Here is a 14,838-nt window from a genome sequence, read left to right on the forward strand (position 1 = left end):
ATTCAGTGCAGACGATTCATTTGGTACTTTGAATGAGCATCGAAAACCCCCTATTTTTTATTTCTGGCCCCCTTAATTCTGGTGGCTCGACGTTTCCTTGGTGCGCATTCCCAAAATGCATGCCGTCTGCTCCACTTCCGCTAGGATTGCGTCTACCAGTAACTACCTAGAACAGCACAAAGTATATAGAAGCAGCTGGCCTCCAGATCTGATGGCTTCCAAAATCATCAGTCCAAGAGCACAACTTGTCCCGCAAATACAGGGACCACCGTTGTCAGCACACAAGAAACAAGTCAGGTCACGAAACTGTACTATCCGGCTAGGCTGCCCTACCTCAACATGACGTCCATGGTATCCGAGTCCGTCGCCACCATTCTCTGCACGTCAAAGCAGACGCGTTTCCATATTGACACGGCAAACTACCGAGAAGTGCGGCTAATACTGATACATTACCTGTACAGTCTGAACAGTCTTGATTGACCTCTATTCTAGCTCGATATCGCCGGTGTCAACATCACCATTGTCGGCGGCTCCAAACCGGGCGCATCCGCCAAGGGCAAGTCCAAGGCTCGCAGCGAAGGCCTCGAGATTCTGTCGGGCGCCAAATTGCGTCTGAAAGAGGGCCACAGATATGCCCTCGTAGGCCGAAACGGAACAGGAAAATCCAGTATGTGCCACATTTTACGCAAATCTTCAGAGCACTAACGGTTCCCTTGTTTAGCTCTCCTCAAGGCCATTGCGGAGAAGCTCATCCCAGGTATTCCAGAAGACTGCAGGATTGCCATCCTGCAGCAGACCAAGCTCAATGATGGAGAGTCGCCAAAAGATGAGAATTCGACAAAAGGGATGAATACGCGACAGGAGGTCATTGAACGGGCTACTTCTCGCAGCACCATCGAGCAGGACATTCAGTGTAAGAGGTCACGTCCGACATCATTTCCCAGATTACCTGCTAAACCGCAAAAGTCCTATCTGATGGGATCAATTCAACGGATCCTCTCGCGCCGGTGCGGGCTGTCCGCAGTCTAAATCATCATCGTCTACAAAAGCGTCACTTTCTGCTCGACAAGGACGCCAGGCTTCGCAGCGGCGCTCGTGGCATGGCTGCCAGGAAGGCCCTTGTCGCGATTGAAAAGGTCGTGGCCGAGTCACAAGAACAAGTAGACCAGCCTCCAGAGGAAATTACTCCTGAGATACTGCAGAAGGAAACGCAAGAGGCTGCCGACATGCTCGCTGACTTGCAAATGCAAGTTGAACCAAGCCGCGTAAGCGAAATTGAAACAAAGGCTAGGCGTATCCTCACTGGCCTCGGATTCACCGAAGCCATCATGGAAAAACCACTGTCCAGTCTTTCGGGCGGTTGGCATATGCGGGCCAGCCTCGCTACGGTTCTCCTCCAAGAGGCCGATATTCTGATTCTCGATGAACCTACCAATTTCTTGGATCTACTGGGCATCATTTGGTTGCAGAAATACTTGGAATCTTTGGAAGACACGGACAAGCCGCCCACGCTGATTGTCGTCTCTCACGACCGCGACTTTATCACGCTGTGCACCGATCTGCTCATTCTCCGAGACAAGGATCTCACCTACTTCCACGGCAACCTTGCCACTTTTGAAGCGTCCCAGGCCGAGCGAAAGGAGCACCTGACCAAGATGAAGGAGGCCCAGGACAAGCAAAAGGCGCACATTGAAAAGACTATTGCGCAAAACATGAAGGCTGGGCGACAAAACGACGACCAGAACAAGATTCGGCAGGCCAAATCCCGCCAGAAGAAGCTCGACGATCGCTGGGGCATGCAGGTCAATGCCAAGGGCCACCGTTTCCGACTCAACGACCAAGCCGGCTTCTTTCACAGCTCGCATCAAGCGATCGACATTCCGGTCGATGAGCGCCAGGTGGTGCTGACGCTTCCCACGCCACCCGACCTGCGCTTCCCTGGCTCGCTGATTTCCATGGACAAGGTGAGCTTCCGCTACGCTCGCACCTCACCCCTCATCATCAACGACATCAACTTGACGGTCGGCATGGGCGACCGCATTGGCATTCTGGGGCTCAACGGCGCGGGTAAGTCGACGCTTATCAAGCTGCTTGTCGAGGAGGCGCGCCCCACGACGGGCAGCATGACAACGCATCCGCGCCTCCGGATGAGCTACTACTCGCAGAACGCCGTCGACGCGCTCAAGGAGCTCGGGCGGGCCGAGGGGCCGTCACTCACGGCGCTGGCGCTGCTGATGCGCGAGGTCGACGGGCAGCTGGCCGAGGGTGAAGTGCGCGGCCTACTGGGCGAGCTGGGCCTGCCGGGCCGGTTCGCATCTGACGTGCCCGTGGCCCGGCTGTCGGGCGGGCAGCTCGTACGCTGCGAGCTCGCACGGTTGCTGTGGCGCCGCCCGCAGTGCCTGGTGCTCGATGAGATCACGACGCACCTCGATTACGAGACGGTCACGGCGCTGCGTAGTGCGCTGAAGCGGTGGGAGGGTGCCGTCGTGCTGGTAAGCCACGATCGGTGGTTCGTGCGTGGCGTGGTGGATGGCGTGGTGGAAGAAGATCAGCAAGACGAAGAGGGCGATGAGGGCGAAGGAAGCGCCGACGGGGACGTGCCCTTTCGCAGGCGTGTGCTGTACAGACTGAAGGGCGGTGAGATGACGGTGCTCAAGAATGGAGTGGATGAGTTTGAAAAGATCATGGAGAAGCGTGTCAAGAAGCTCCTCGCGGCGTAATTTCGGTTGACGCAGGGGGGAAATTGCAATCTTGGCATGTTTTTTTTTTTTCTTGTCACATTGTGATTCTGACTTGTGGAGTACATATTTGACTGTTGGTTCCTCCACTCCCCCGCATCTTGATATGCGAGATCTGATTCATTATACGTGTAACAAGTAATGATCGACGACGAAGCTTGCATTGTCAAAGCCAGCATCCTTGCCGACTTTTTCTTGTGTTCTATTTTTTAAAGCACACTCGAGTCCACTACAATGTGAAACAGTCCCTTTTCCTCCCTCTGCACATGAACCGTGCCCCCTCGTGGGATATCCACAATCGTGCCGTCGATGCAGACCTTTCTCCACCGCTCCTCCTCATCCTCGACCGTGACGGCAAACTCGTCCACGTCCTCGTAGTAGACCCGCTCGCCGTCCTCGTCGTCCCACGCCGCCTCCACGTGCTTGCCGCCGTCGTACGCCTTCATCATGGCCTCCATGGTGCGCGCGGGCCCCAGCGGCGCAAAGTGCACAAGACGCAGCTGTCCGTCCAGGGGCCTGCTCGCGGGCGAAATGGTAAAGGTGCGTTCGAGGTTGGACACGAGCGCGCCGAGCACGTATGCGTGCGTGGCGCGCGGAATCTTTTCCAGGCGGCCACCATCACCGTCACCGTCACCGTCACCGTCACCGTCACCGCTCTCGCTGTCTGGATGATGAAGATGGGGACGACTACGACGACGCCGGCGCACGGCTAATTGCGCGGCGTAGGGATGAGACGTCTTGAGAAGCTCCTGCGCAACCATGCCGAAGCGCGCGGCGCCGTGTGCGCGGTACGCAGGCGTGTCGCTCTCGTAGACGATGCTGGCGTGGAAGCCGTAGCTTGCGACGATGCTGCCGTGCAGGGTGTCGACGTGTGTCTCTTGGCGGAACAGCTGTGCCTCGGCGGCGGCAACATCTGGGGGCGTCGTCTCCTCCTCCGCCGCCGCGGCGTCCTTGTTGGCGTACTTTACGATGCGCGAGCCCGGCGGGAACGAGGCTCTGAATGTGGGCAACGGTGCCGCGACGCCGTTGAGAAGCGTGCGCAGAGCTAGGACCAGCTCCGACGGTCCCGTGAAGAGCGGCTTGTGCAGCGAGTTGAAGAGCGCGTTGCCCGTGCCGAGCGGGACTAGCACAATGGAAGGCAGCGGCGGCGTGTCGTTGCCATCTTCGTTTGATGGCGGTGACGACGAGTTGAGTAGGTCCACGACGCCGCCGTCGCCGCTCAGCAGCACAATCGTGCGCGGCACCCCGGCCGGGCGCTCCTCGCGCGCGTACTCGCGGACACTGTCGTCGCTGTTGGTCACCACCAGACGGTCCGGCACCGTATTTTCCGAAAACGCCTGCGCGGCGACGCGCAGCAGCGGCTGCAGCGCCGTCTCCCAAAACAGCACGGCGCGGCCCGCTCCCGCCTTTGTCGAGAGCACGTAGTCGACGACGACGCCGCCGCCGCCGCCGTCGGCGCCGCGGGCGAGATGCGCAGGCAGCTGGGCGATGCGCGGCACCGAGGAGGCGAGCTGCGGTGGGATGTCGTCTGCGGAAGTCTGGATGGCGATGAGGCGAAAAGGCTGCTGCTCTGCTGCGCTGGCGGCGGCGACGGCGGAGTCTTCGACGAGTCCGACGACAATGTTGAAACGGGGCTGCTGCGCGCTGGATGACGATGGGCGCAGGATGGCAATGACCTGGTCGAGGGTGAGGGAAGGTGTCTCGTGGGACGCGTCGGCGAGGAGGCTGGCGCTCAGGGTGCCGGCATCGTCGTCAAAGGTGAGCGAGTCGGCGTGCACGAGGATAGGTGCGGCGAGTTCACCCATTTGCGGCGATGGGGGGAGAGGGGGGGACGGACGGCAAGATTTATGATGGGTGCTGATTAAAGACAGATGTAAAGGGATTTTTCAAAAGAACAAGACGAAAGAAAGAAATGACCGAGGCAAATGCAACAATAGAAACAATGCGTCTAGGTTGTGAGCATATATATGTTCCAAGTTTATAGTGCCGAAGAGAGGAATTAAACGTCATTGGCTCCACTGCAGGCACAGGAGGGGTCCAAAACTACCGCGGGGGATGTTGCATCTTATGGGGTCGCCGTTGCGTTATCTGCCACCTATAATATTAAAACCCTGCCTTGCCGGTCATTCAGGAATCAATTTGCGTGATATTGAAATGAGTCGACGCGGACATGTCAAAGCTACTTACTTATATAATCAACTTCCGTGGCACACTAAATAGCAAAAAAAAAAAAAAAAAAAAAAAGAAAAAATTAGTTATAACTGACACGGTAGTTTAGCCATGTCTGAAAATGTTAGGCGGCCTCGGTTCATAGAGAGACTAACAGGTACCTACCTAATGAGGCAGGCACCTGTTAGTGAAGGGCGGGGACTCATTTTCAGGGCTACCTACCTAGGCAACTAGGTAGTTCGGCTTGGTTACAAGCTCGTTTGACCTTGCCTACAAACAGGCTTACACGTGTTCATCGCCTTTCATAGTAAAGACATCCAGAGATGGCCAAATCTTGCGACTGCCGAGACGTACGCACGTGTCACCATGATGGACTCGAATACCCATATCCCAAAGACATGGCATTGAATCTGCCAGCGCCACTCTCGCTCTTCTCCAAGCACACCGGTCAAAATTGGTTTGATTTTCAGGTCGCTTACACGGCGGGCTGCGATGGGCTGCTGAAGCCGCGCAAAAAAAGCTGGGAATTTGATACTTTGAATTGATCGCTTTCTATTATAATGCCTTGACTTTAGTTGCTCTTGGCTTTCGTCAGTGGACCCCAGTTTTCTCTGGGATTCATCTGATAGCGAACAAGATTCTGCGCCTTGCCCTCTCGCCCGAGTCGGGCCAGATCATCATTGAACACAAGAGTTTTCCTCAAGTCTTGTTCGGTGAGAGCCCTTTGATCGCTCGACACCATTTGCTCGACCCCAGTCTCGTCGCCTTCCTTCATCACTGCATCGACGCCTTCCATCTTCAAATCAGGCTGGCCACCGGCCGCGTCAGCATCGGCACTAGGTTCATCCTCGAGTAAGCCGGCCTTTTTCAAAAGTCTCCATGGCGCCGTATCTGGCTTGAATTTGGACTTCTTGATGGGCGCCTTTTGCCGTATCCATTCCGCCACGATCCACCATATTGTTGACCATGGAGCGTCTGTTTTGATGCTTCCCGGCTTGCAATGACTGCGGCCCGCAACGTAGCCAAGATGCTTCAACGCCCCTCTAAAGACATCATCGCCCGGTGTGGCGGCTGAAACAATGCTCGCAATTTTCCCGGGAATTATAAAAAATGGATAGTGGTCAATCTTGGCGTACTCTTTGTCCCGAGACTCGACGGGAGCTGTCTCTTCAGGACTGGGTATCAGCTCCTCTAGCGCGTTTCGCAGCATTCCTTCTAGTCGAGGAAGAGTGCGATAGACTTGCTTGTCGGCCTCTGGTATTTGCTTTAGCAACCTCTCGATAAAGTCCCGTGAGTGAATGTGGCCACCCCACATTGGGCCGTTGATATGCATTTTGGTACCGCAATGTTTGCAAAGCTTATCTGCTGCTCCCAAGGCCATACCGAATTTGTAGTATGCTGCGTTGCCCTTTTTGTTGAGCACTGCCTTGGCACGCATCAGGTACTGGGTTTCCCAAGCGCCGCAGCCGTTATCACAGCTGTGTACAACCATTGTTTTTGTGCCTAGAAATTTGACTGCCTGTGGAGACTTTGTGACCCGGATAAAGACTTTGGTGTAAAAGTCAATGGAAAGAGACAGCTGTGGCTCAATTGCAAGTCCATAACGAGCTGCCGACGTGGCTACTCCATTAATGATTAGCCGTAGACCAGCTTCGTGGGAGTGCGGGCCATGAATTGGTGTGCCGCCGTAAAGGGAGAAAGTCTTCTCGCAGTATGCATGGCCAGCCCACACAGCGCTATCTGTGCATGTAATGCACAAAAGGCCGCCGTCATCACGCACGGCCTGGACGGCAGCGTCAAAGAATGGAGCCGCGGTTCCATATGGATCTAGGTCGATAACGTCAAATTTGGATGATTTCTTCCATGACTTGTTGGTCTCGCCATTTGCAAGCGAGTCTGCAATTGTTCTGTACATGACTGCAAGGGCGTCGCCGTTGGTCACTGAAACAATATCCTCGACGCCGTTGTGTTTGACATTTTGCTTGATTGACTTGGCGGCGGAAGCTGACAAGTCGTTGGCTATGATGCTAGTGACAAACGGGAGTTCGCGCGCATATCGCAGCGCGCGTAGACCTGAGGCTGAAAGGGCATCTAGCATTTTGAAAGGAGGTTTGGTAGTCTTGCCAGCGTTCTGGTCTTCTGGGCCAGGCTCCAACTCTGACTGTTGCTTTGGCTGCTCTGGTTGCTTTGGCTGCTCTGGCTGCTCTGGTTGCTCTGGCTGCCCTCCCTGTTCCGCTAGCCCGGTCTGCTCTGTCTCTTCGGGCTTGGTGCCATTTTCGTCTCCCCTCTTGCGTTTCTTTCCATGCCTAGTATCCTTTGTTTGTTTGCGAGCCCTTCTCTTCTCCAGAGCTTCCTCGCCGTACGCTTTGATTGCGAGCACAGAGAGATCGCGGTTGTACTGCTGAATTGGGTTGTAGAAAACCTGCTGCACCTCGCCAGAGTCTTCTCCAACCTTGGCACCTTGCGGAACCAGAATTGTCGCGAGACCTTCCGTCACTGTGCTGAAATGCGCCCCATCCACCTCTACAGTCCCATTTCCGGTCGTCTTGTCGCTCATGGCCGTCGCAAAGTACTGGCGAGATCGATTTAGCGCAATGGCGGAGTATCTGCCCGGAATTTGCAAGGCAATCTGGTGAAAAGCTGCTCGTAACGTGAGGGATTGCAGCATGCAGAATTCTTTCGTGATAAGTGTAGATTGATTTGTCGCAAAAGTTGACCTTTTCGCAATTGGCGGAGCTGTTAATTTTTTGGATTCTGCCGGCTGTAAAATTGGGCGGTGTAGTGACTACCTAAACAGCAATTGAGCAACCAACAACAGGCGGTGTTCTTGCTACACAGGTACCTAGACACCATCGCCTGCGAATTGGCATATCTTTTTCTACAAAGCATGGATCCCCCCATACCAATATCGGTTCGCACTTTCCAACTTCTGCTGCGCTGGATATTTATGGCGCTTTGTTGCATTTCAGCGTGCGATGGCGTACATCTCCATTCCTTTTTCGCTCCGCCTACCTAATTAATCACCATTTCAACACCATCATCAAGAAGCATACACTATACTCTCAACATCGAACTCTCCTTATCCTCATTATGTCGCATCGAAAAACTCCAGGCTCGCCGGCCTACGAGAAGAACGATTCACCAGTTCATGGAGCATCAGATGAGGTTCTCTTCGACAGAGGCAACTTCATCTCAGGGCTTAATGGGCCGGCATCAGAGCCTGCTCCTCCACCAACAGCCTCGGTACCGTCATCTTATCAACATGCCCATAAGATCCCGCCACACCGGTTCGTGGACGCACATGAATAGAGTATAATTGCCCGTGGAATTGGTGGCATAAAGGACATGGAACAGCTTCGACCAGTGCATCCATCCTCTTGGTTGTATCCGCCCCGAGGCATGGCGCAAGGCCTCTACCGCGATGTTGTACATCAACGCTCTAAATGCCTGCTTTTATATTACGCAGCGGCGTTGATGCAGTGGACATTAATGCTACTACAGCTTTGTATCTCTGCTACACTCACGGCGCTCGGTTCTGTTGCTGTCAAAGATGGTACGCCAATTACGGTTCTTGGTGCTGTGAATACTGTCAGTGCTAGCATTCTGGCCTTTTTCCACAACAGTGGTATCCCCGATCGGTATCGCAAGGACATGGACGAGCTCAGGCAAGTGGAGGACCACATCAAAGAGCTTCTCGATTCTGGCATTGCACCACTTTCGCTCTCCCCGGAGCAAATTATTGCCGAATGTTTCGATTTGTGTCAAGACGCTAAAGCTACTATGGAAGCCAATCTGCCTGATAATTATCGCAACCGCCAGACTACGCCAGTGCGACGACAACCTGCGACGCCCATCGAGTCAGGCAATGCAGCTCCTGCGGACTCTACACAAGATACTTCATCTGCTATTAGAGGCGACCGTTCGAAATGATGTCTGTCCTATCATATTTGCAACTGTACAAAGTTAACGAGATGAGGGCATTCTCAAGACCGGCAGCTATGGCCTTACCAACCTGTTCGTGCCCATTCTTGCCGGCAACACTTTGAGTGTATCACGATGATGAATTCGCATAATTCTGATTCCTAAGTATGCATGACTCACAAGAATTTGGACTTGATGACTCTCCCTAGCAGTGACTTGAGCGTTACCACCATCATGTTATGAAAGCGAATGAGATCAGCTTGGGGTCGATTTGTTCTCAAAGAATAAGCAGCAATTTTGCTACCTAGCTAGCTAGTTTTACTACTAATAAACCTGACTTTTCAGCCCAATTCATGCAAAAAGTACATAAAGAGGTTCCACAGCGACAGCTGTACGTGGGAAATTTGCGCTGCACTCCGATAACAGCCATCATCAATGATGGGGCTAAACGTGGCGTATGTTGATGACTAGCGATCCCACCATCAGGCGTGGAATACTGTCGAAGATATATGAGGTGATCCATGACTCTGAGAGCTCCTGCCTAAATTGCACGTGCATATGGCGATCCCAGGGGCCAAACTACTATACTGAGCGCCTCAAACACGGTCAAACTCGTTGGGCCCACCTATGCTCCTCTGAAATTGATGGTCCCTATCTACCTGTGGTTTCACAAACACGCAACGGTCGCTCAAGCATGGCAAATAGGGAACATGATGTGCCGAGCGAGGGTGAATTGCGGACGCTGAATTCCTGCCTTGTGTCGTCTTTTTGGCAGTTTGACTTTGGGACCACTCGCCGTTTGCACCGCACTGCACTTGAGCCTCCTTCTCAAGAGACTGTATTCATTTATTGCATCCCTCTGTCTCTTCTCTCACCTTGACGTATTTTGATGACATGCTGCATATTCTCGAATCTCCTGTTTAGTCCCTCAATTGAAACTCCGGCACTATTTGGCTGTCTCGACCACGTGAGCGGCCATGACGCAACTGGTCGCGAGCCCGTTTTCGTTTCCACGAAAGTCGATTTCGATACTTCTCATTTCCGGTATACTCGCCTACACGTTCTTGTTTCTGCAGGCATGTGATTTGACAATTGACTTTGCTGCGCCCGTTTGCGAGCCAGCAGAGCCGAAATGCGAGTGTGCCAGGTTTCGATACGGGCAGTTACCTAGAAAAGCTGGTTCGCACACACGACCTCTCGCCACAGGTCGAATGGGCAGCATGGATCATCCCGTCGACGCAGAATCAGAAGCAATGGTCGTCCGTCACGCGAACGTCCCGTCGCTTTCGGCCACCCCGGCCGCGGATCTTTGATCAGCGCGGCGGCCACAACGCCAGCTCGTCGCCACCGACGACGTTCAGAACGCTGCCGCTGCCGTCGCCTCGGGGCTGGCGCCCCGGCGATTTTGACGCTTCGGGGTATCTGTTTGGCGTCTCGACGACACACGAGCGGTTGATGGAGAATGACCGAGCCATGCTCCGGAACTGGCAGTGGTGGCTGACAGACGGGAAGCAGGGCAGCAACGGCGCGCACATCGTCATCATGCTAGACAGGGCCAACGAGGAACAGATACAGCAGGTCGAGGCCGCACTGGCGAAGCTGGGCATCCCCGCCATGGTGTATAATATCGGGGACCCGCTGTCCGTCGCGACGACGTATGCGCAGCTCGCCGGAGAGCTACACTCTTACGGGGTGGCCCTGTCGGCTGTGGGCATACACAAGAAGTGGTTCGTCCTGATTGAGGACGCCATCTTTTTTCCGAGCCTGCCGTATTTGAATGAGAAGCTGGGTGCGTATGATGCGCAGGACAGTGTGTACATTGGCGTCCCGAGCGAGCGAGAGGACTGGACGGCCCGCGACGGCAAGCTCTCGACCAACGGCGGCGGCGTCGTTATTCTATCATGCGGTGGTCTCGTCCATTACCTGTCCCTTTCGTGTGCCGAAAAGGACGCTTCGAGCGGAGGGCGGCTCGTTGCGCGGCAATGGACGTCCATCCTCCACGGGTGCATGATGACGCGCGGCGAGCTTCCCATGCATGTCATCCCGGGCCTGTACGTGCCCGCAGCGGACGATACAACCTTGTCCTTGCGCCACGGCTCCGATGATGACGACCTCGAAGCCGGCGTGCGGCCGCTCGCGCTGCGCAACCACCGCGGCCACGCGCGGAACGCCGACATTGCCCGCGCCTACCTCGTCGCCGACGTGTGCGGTGAGGCGTGTTTTGCGCAGCGGTTCCTATTCCGCGACGGCTGGGTCCTTGTCAACGGTGTGTCCATCAGCCGCTACCAGCACACGCCCACGGTGCAGTCCGCCGCCGCCGACAACCGAACCGAGCGGCGCGCGCTCGCGGCGCAGCTGCAGCTGCAGGAGGCTGATCGTGGTGATGCCGCTGGTGGTAGGCTACTTCTCGCGGGCGGCGGCACGCGCAAGGTATGGAGGCTCCTGGACTCGGTTGTGGATGATGACGGCGCCGTGTGGCAGGCGTATCTGAGGAGGGATGAGCGTAAGAATCGAGCAGCGGGGGCGCAGGAGAAAGAGGTACAGGAGGAAGGATTGCTGGAGGAAGGGGTGCAAAAGGAGGAGAGTGAGCCGCAGGACTCGGTCATTATCCTGATCTGGACTGACGGCGAGCGCGGTTGAGCAGCTTGACTGGCGTATTTTGGCAGAAACCTTTTATCTTCATTCGGTGATGTATTTACATTTTACGCCGCAGCGCGGACGCATACACTTTATTTTGCTTCGCTCATGTTCCACGAAGACACATTCTTTTACCAGTCCTCCTTGGTCAGCTCGTAGTAAACCTCCGTCTTGCCCTCTGCGCCCTCCTCCCCGCAGGCTCGGCGTGTGCCCCGGCCCTTGAGCCCCAGCCTGTCCTCTGCCAGCTTCACCATGGCCACATTGTCCTCGAGCGTCGTCACCGTCACCAGATCCAGCTGCAGCCCTCCTCCACCCCCCGTCGCCTCCGCAAAAGCCCAGTCAATCGCCAGCCGCATCGCCTCCGTAGCGTACCCTTTCCCCCTGTACTCGGGATCAATCATGGCGCCCACGTCCCCCGCGCGGATCGTTTTGCCGTCGCGCACGAGCTCCTTGATGGCGCCGTAGCCACCAAGACCAATAACGAGCGGCGGCGGCGACGACGACGACGACGACGCGGTGTCCGGTAGCAGCTCAATAACCATGTTGACGCGCGAGGGTCCGCTGATGATGACGGCGCCGCGAGCGGTGTCGACGACGGTGGGCACAGAGGCGGAGAGGCGCTGCCGAGCGATGAGCTCCGAGGCGGTTGTTGCGGACAGGGGCGCGGCGTTGGGGTCGGACGCGTTGCCAGGGTCTGAGAGCAGGGCGGCGAGGCGGGCGGCGTCGGAGGGCTGTATGGTGCGCAGGACGATGGGGAGAGTGGGGGATGGAAGGCGCGTGTCGAGGTGCGAGACCTCGATTGTGGATGAGCCTGTCATTGTGCGTGTGTATGTGTTGTGTGTGTGTGTGTGTGTGTGTGTTGGTGGTGGTGTTGATATGACAGCCCAGCAATGCAATCTTTATAAGTCGTCAGATTCTACAACAAAACGGATTGACGGTTAGACATGAACTTTGTATTAGTTTCATTTCTTTTCTCCTTGCGTCCTATTTGAGTCACTGCATGGTTACCAACCAGTATGGAGAGACTGGATCAAACATATAAGAACGGCCCAATCACAACTCGACGTTGCAGCTCAAGTTTCCTATCTGGGACTTCGACTGCAGAAGGGGGTTCTTGTGAGTCACGGTGGCTGCTGGATGAGCTTTAAAATCTCACTGAAAACCAGTCATTTTGGTGGAGGTTGGCTAGTTAGTGCCCAATTAGGTTCTGGGGGGTGAACTGGCTGTTTCGAAGCTCGACTTGCGCGTCAAGTTAAACGAATCGGCATTTCTGTTTCCGTTCCTTGCAGGGCAGGCATTTGACTTCCAACAGCTGTGAGCGTTTTGGACAATGTGCGTCGTTTCGTGAAAACGTTGCCGAGGTGTCAGCTGGGACTAATCGACACTTTACAGCGCACACAGGAATTGACCAGACAAAAGTAGCATGCATAGTGGAGGTATACATGATGATTCGATTAACGCCATGACCGCTATTTAACACATCGTCACAGTAACAACAGTCGTCTCATTTCGCCTGGGTCTTGTCTCTGGGCGTCCCACTAGCACTGCGCAGCACTCGGCCGCTGTCAGGCGTAGCCTCTCTCTTGACAGGCGCGTCCGCAGACAGCGGAGAGGACGGCAAGTCTGGTGTGACGGAGCGGGACTCTGAACCTTGCTTCCGCGACTTGGCCACGCTCGTGGCCTTTTTTCGCCGCTTTTCACCGAGGCTGGAGATTGATCCGGTGCGGCGCGTCGTCGGGTGGCCGTCATCGAGGTCAAAGGACGGGGTGCCGCTGCGTGTTGAGCTGACGGAGCCACGCCGGACACTGCTGCTGCGACGCTTGTGAAGCTTTTCGGTGCTAATGTGGCTCTTGTGGAGGACCTTGGGCGTCTCCTGGCGCTTAACCTGAGCCCTTTTCCAAGGCAGGCGCCACAGCCAACCATGCTGGGACTTGGCCAGCTTGATATCATATTCCTTTACTTTTTCTCGTAGCAGGGCTCGGCGCTCGTTTTCTCGATCCCAGTACTCTGTTCGATAGAGCTCCCAGTTTTCGCGAAAGGTGGGAGAGAATGGTTTGGCGAGAAGCAACAGCTTGACATAGTCGCCGCCAGGGGCGAGGTCCTCTTCGTGTCCGCCTCGCACATCATCTTGGTGAGGGAGGATTAAAGTCGGATGATGACCGTCGGCAGAGAGCTGCAGCTCCTTTTCGACCTCGCGCAGCAGGGACGGGTCGACGCGTCGGTAGGAGGAGCTGGCGGTATGGGAGAAGAGGCCGTAGGTGAGAAAGAAGCCGACTGAGGAGAGAGCCTCGGCCCACCAGGGGCGGCGGATGAGGACGAGCTTGCAGTTGAAGCCGCGCAGGCCGCGGTTAGAGATGGCGAACCAGCGGCGGGGCCAGCGGATACCGCGGTCCCAGATGCCGGTTGCCCAGACGAGGACGGCGGTGATGATGCCGCCCATGAAGCAGACCTTTTGGGCGCCCTCAACGGCCCAGTAGATGGAGCCGCCGACACCGTGGCCGTCCTCGCGGGGCGCAAAGTAGAGCTTGTAGGCAAAGAAGCAGACCCAGGCGGTGAGGAGGGTGAGGAAGAAGGTGTGGTGGCGCTTGCGGGCGCGCAGCTCGAGGAACTGGGCGCGCAGAGAGGCCTCGAGGATGAGGAGGTTGAGATAGATCATGGAGGGCGAGCTGGGGGTGTTGTGCAAGGGATCGCCCTGCTTGACGTCGTGGTGGAGGATGGGACTGGTGCCGGTGGCGGCCGCGGCCGCCTTGATGGCCGGGGAGGCCACGGGGGCCCCCTTGACAATGGAATCAATGTCTTCGGTCATGGAGGTGCTGGCCGGCGCCCCGGGAGACGTATATCGAGTATTGCGGCGGCGATGGGACAGAGACTGCTTTGGTGTAGGTGCTCGTGCAAGCAGCTAAGCTACTTGGCGCATCAGCCCTATTATTTGCGGTTGCTCGGGCGCAGGCCCCACGACGGCAGCTGTTGACGGAGGGGAGACGAGTAGAATCAGGGTCGTGCAATCGATCGGTATGGTACAATTGAGTGGTGATCGACAGACATGCGGACGTGAGAGTCGGCTTGGAGGAGGGGATGGATCAACGGCAATCGGGTGTAGTAGGCAGGCGACAAGGCTTTTGACGGACAAGGGAAAAAAGAGGCGAGGACGGATGGGCGTCAGTGGTGGGTCTCGGGTGTAGCGAGCTGCTCAGACAGCGACAGAGCAGCAGATGAAGACATGAGTGTAAGTGGGCCTTGAAGTGTCTAACAGTTCTATAGTAAATATAAAACAATGAGTTGAAGGAATAATTTCATAGAGACAGCCGTAACTTGAGGAACTTGGCGAAAGAGAATCCATTGCGTGTTGTCCTTGAGGCGGCGGCACTGGACG

The 14,838-nt window shown here is 55.7% G+C and overlaps 7 protein-coding genes across 7 annotated transcripts; 3 read left to right on the plus strand and 4 right to left on the minus strand.

Moving 5' to 3' along the window:
• Window positions 1-339: 339 nt before the first annotated feature.
• On the plus strand, window positions 340-2,720 carry BBA_05143 (ABC transporter; the record flags this gene model as incomplete). Its single annotated transcript, XM_008600240.1, has 4 exons — window positions 340-429; window positions 493-667; window positions 722-913; window positions 967-2,720. The coding sequence occupies 4 exons, from the start codon at window positions 340-342 to the stop codon at window positions 2,718-2,720; spliced, it is 2,211 nt and encodes a 736-aa protein (XP_008598462.1).
• A 227-nt stretch (window positions 2,721-2,947) lies between these two features.
• Window positions 2,948-4,543, minus strand: BBA_05144 (diacylglycerol kinase catalytic domain-containing protein; the record flags this gene model as incomplete). Its single annotated transcript, XM_008600241.1, has 1 exon — window positions 2,948-4,543. The coding sequence occupies one exon, from the start codon at window positions 4,541-4,543 to the stop codon at window positions 2,948-2,950; it is 1,596 nt and encodes a 531-aa protein (XP_008598463.1).
• Window positions 4,544-5,478: 935 nt separating this feature from the next.
• BBA_05145 (N2,N2-dimethylguanosine tRNA methyltransferase) lies at window positions 5,479-7,464 on the minus strand (the record flags this gene model as incomplete). The annotated part of the gene is made up of 1 exon (XM_008600242.1): window positions 5,479-7,464. The coding sequence occupies one exon, from the start codon at window positions 7,462-7,464 to the stop codon at window positions 5,479-5,481; it is 1,986 nt and encodes a 661-aa protein (XP_008598464.1).
• A 533-nt stretch (window positions 7,465-7,997) lies between these two features.
• BBA_05146 (uncharacterized protein) lies at window positions 7,998-8,837 on the plus strand (the record flags this gene model as incomplete). The annotated part of the gene is made up of 2 exons (XM_008600243.1): window positions 7,998-8,150; window positions 8,217-8,837. 2 exons carry the CDS (start codon window positions 7,998-8,000, stop codon window positions 8,835-8,837), a joined length of 774 nt encoding a protein of 257 aa, XP_008598465.1.
• Window positions 8,838-10,370: 1,533 nt separating this feature from the next.
• Window positions 10,371-11,468, plus strand: BBA_05147 (uncharacterized protein; the record flags this gene model as incomplete). Its single annotated transcript, XM_008600244.1, has 1 exon — window positions 10,371-11,468. The coding sequence occupies one exon, from the start codon at window positions 10,371-10,373 to the stop codon at window positions 11,466-11,468; it is 1,098 nt and encodes a 365-aa protein (XP_008598466.1).
• A 128-nt stretch (window positions 11,469-11,596) lies between these two features.
• BBA_05148 (Acyl-CoA N-acyltransferase) lies at window positions 11,597-12,283 on the minus strand (the record flags this gene model as incomplete). The annotated part of the gene is made up of 1 exon (XM_008600245.1): window positions 11,597-12,283. One exon carries the CDS (start codon window positions 12,281-12,283, stop codon window positions 11,597-11,599), a length of 687 nt encoding a protein of 228 aa, XP_008598467.1.
• Window positions 12,284-12,969: 686 nt separating this feature from the next.
• On the minus strand, window positions 12,970-14,271 carry BBA_05149 (serine/arginine repetitive matrix protein 1; the record flags this gene model as incomplete). Its single annotated transcript, XM_008600246.1, has 1 exon — window positions 12,970-14,271. The coding sequence occupies one exon, from the start codon at window positions 14,269-14,271 to the stop codon at window positions 12,970-12,972; it is 1,302 nt and encodes a 433-aa protein (XP_008598468.1).
• Window positions 14,272-14,838: the final 567 nt, after the last annotated feature.

The sequence above is a fragment of the Beauveria bassiana genome (assembly GCF_000280675.1).
Source record: "Beauveria bassiana ARSEF 2860 unplaced genomic scaffold BBA_S00013, whole genome shotgun sequence".
NCBI classification, from domain to species: Eukaryota; Fungi; Ascomycota; class Sordariomycetes; order Hypocreales; family Cordycipitaceae; genus Beauveria; species Beauveria bassiana.